At 35.5% G+C, this 2,500-nt stretch overlaps 1 protein-coding gene across 3 annotated transcripts in view; it reads left to right on the top strand.

The window, feature by feature from the left end:
• Positions 1–2,500, top strand: part of ksr2 (kinase suppressor of ras 2) — a 248,940-nt gene that overhangs the window by 199,652 nt on the left and 46,788 nt on the right. For all 3 annotated transcript variants that reach the window (XM_056457390.1, XM_056457388.1, XM_056457387.1), the window contains exon 17: positions 1,699–1,795. In XM_056457390.1, coding sequence (XP_056313365.1) covers positions 1,699–1,795 — 97 coding nt within the window. The remainder of the gene's footprint in view (positions 1–1,698; positions 1,796–2,500) is intronic.

Raw genomic sequence — 2,500 nt, 5'->3', positions numbered from 1 at the left:
GCTGGATAAGTTGGCGGTTCATTCCGCTGTGGCGACCCTGGATTAATAAAGAGACTAAGCCAAAAAGAAAATGAATGAATGAATAAGAGTGTATACATGATATTGCCCCTAAAGTAGTTTGAGTTGGTACAAAAATTCAGCAGTGATGGGACAAAGACTAGAGGGGCAGTAAGTGGGAATTGTAGAATCCGCCGAGGCAGAACCACTGTGGGTCAGTCATCCTTTTCAGTAAAAGGTTCACATCTATGGAATGCCATGCCTGTTAATTTAAAGTTACAATCAGAACTTCCAATTTTTTTCTGTAAAGCTGAAAGAATGGTTGAAATCTTTACAGCAATGTGAGCATTAAGTATTAATCTTTCAGGTTGGTCACGTTTACATTTCTCTTTATGCAGATTGACTTGCATTTTATGTTTGTGGCTCTGTATATATTGTACATGTTTGTTGTATTGTGTTTTATTCTTGATTGTTTTTTTTTTTTTGAAATACTGATTCATTTGACCACAGTACACATTTCCACTGTGTGAGTCGACTGCGCTTCTGGACACTGTTAACATAGGGCTTCCTTTTGGCCCAATACAGTTTTAACTGGCATTTGTGGATGTAACTACATATTGTGGTACTTGACAAAGGTTTGCCAAAGTATATCTGAGCCCATGTGGGCATAGCACTTATAGATGAATGACGATTCTTAATGCAGTGCTGCCTGAGGGAACGGAGATCACAGTGGTTCAGTTTAAGCTTGTACTCTTGTCCTTTACGCACTTAAATTCTTCCAGATTCCTTGAATCTTTTAATATTTGTTATGCCCTTTTGAAGGTGAAATATCCAAATGTCTTCCTGTCTTTCTCTGAGGAACATTGTTTTTAAACATTTCAATAATTTTCCCATGTGTTTGTTGGCAAACTGGTGGTCCTCGACCCATCTTTGCTCCTAAAGGACTAGACCTTTCTTGGATGATGATTTTTTTACCAAATCATAATTACAATCACCTGCTGACATCCCATGTTTCACATCACATCATTATTTAACCAATTTACCTAATTACTAGCCCTAAACTGCTCCTGTCCCAACTTGTATGAATGTGTTGCGGGTATAAATGAAAGGAAAGGATGTATATTTACAAATGAAATTAAACCAACCAGGCAAAACATGAAATATTTTGTGTTCATATTGTCTGCAATGAAATACAATCAAAGTAAATTTGGAAATCACTACTTTCTTTTTTTATTTGCGGTTTCCACACTCACAACTTTTTCTGATTTGGGGTTGAAGTTAAATTTACACATATCGCAGGATTTGAAGATCGGAATCATATTCGGTTAGCAGAGATGCATCTGTAGGCAAATGTAAATGGATCGGCGTTCAGAAATCCGATAGCAATCCGATCAGAAAAAATAAATGCATGAAGTGACCAGGTGTAAATCGGCCCGTGAAGTTAGTTTCAGCTTTAGCTTTTTGAAACACACATGTACTGCTCTAGCTTTGATGTTAAACTATTTTTTATTGGTAAAACAGAAAAAAAGTTTCTCACTATAAACTTCAATTAACTTGAAAACCCATTATACTTTAGTGCCACTGTAATTATATTTTTCACAGATTTCTGCACAAATCCCTTTTTGGTTTACATGAAATAAACAAGCTCAATGTTATGGTCACTGTTGGTCTGATATGTATTTATTTTTATTTGTGTTGCAGTTTGTGTAAGGGCAGGACCCTTTACTCAGTGGTACGAGATGCAAAAGTCGTTCTGGACGTGAACAAGACTAGACAAATCGCACAAGAGATGGTGAAGGTAAGAGTAATTGATGTGAAGTCAGTGTGAAGACTGTTTGCTAAATGTCAGCTAGGATTGATTCACATGTCTTAAGCAGTCGTTTTGGGAAGCATATCAGTGTCGAGAAGCTTTTTACAGCTACCTGTACATGAACTGTTCCTTTTACTTTTACAGCATGTCTTCACATTTAGTTAAGAAAGATTCATTCAAGTCGTGAAATTGCTTAGTGTGCTCGTCAAATACTTAACACTCGCTGGCACAAACACACAATCACTCAAAAAAAAACCTCATTGGATGAACTTAATTTAATTGAAGGCTGGATTTCCATCCAATAAATTTGTTTAGCACCAACTAAAAAAACTATTTACACAATTAAATGCAATTGAGTTGATCCAACATGATTTTATCAAATAAAAGTTTAAATACATTTTGTATTTTACATTTGTAACTTAAACTCAAAGGTTTGATAATATTATATATGTATATTATGTGTCGTACACTTCGAAGTCTCTTAGTTTTATTTGAAGTTATCCTAAATTAACTAAAAGAGCCATTTTTAAGCATATTTCATGAGTTACATATTGATGGAGACTGATCTCAGAACTCATTTTAGGACTGTTATTGCTCACTGAGCAAAGCAACAAACTGCATTTTGCTAATTAGTCTGCCAACACCCAAAGTATGGGTGCTTTGGCAAGGTGGTAATTTCAAAACTCAAAGCAT

Source organism: Danio aesculapii, chromosome 5 (assembly GCF_903798145.1).
Source record: "Danio aesculapii chromosome 5, fDanAes4.1, whole genome shotgun sequence".
Classification (NCBI taxonomy): Eukaryota; Metazoa; Chordata; class Actinopteri; order Cypriniformes; family Danionidae; genus Danio; species Danio aesculapii.
The sequence above is the reverse complement of the archived record's forward strand: the minus strand, read 5'-3'. Positions and strand labels throughout refer to the sequence as shown.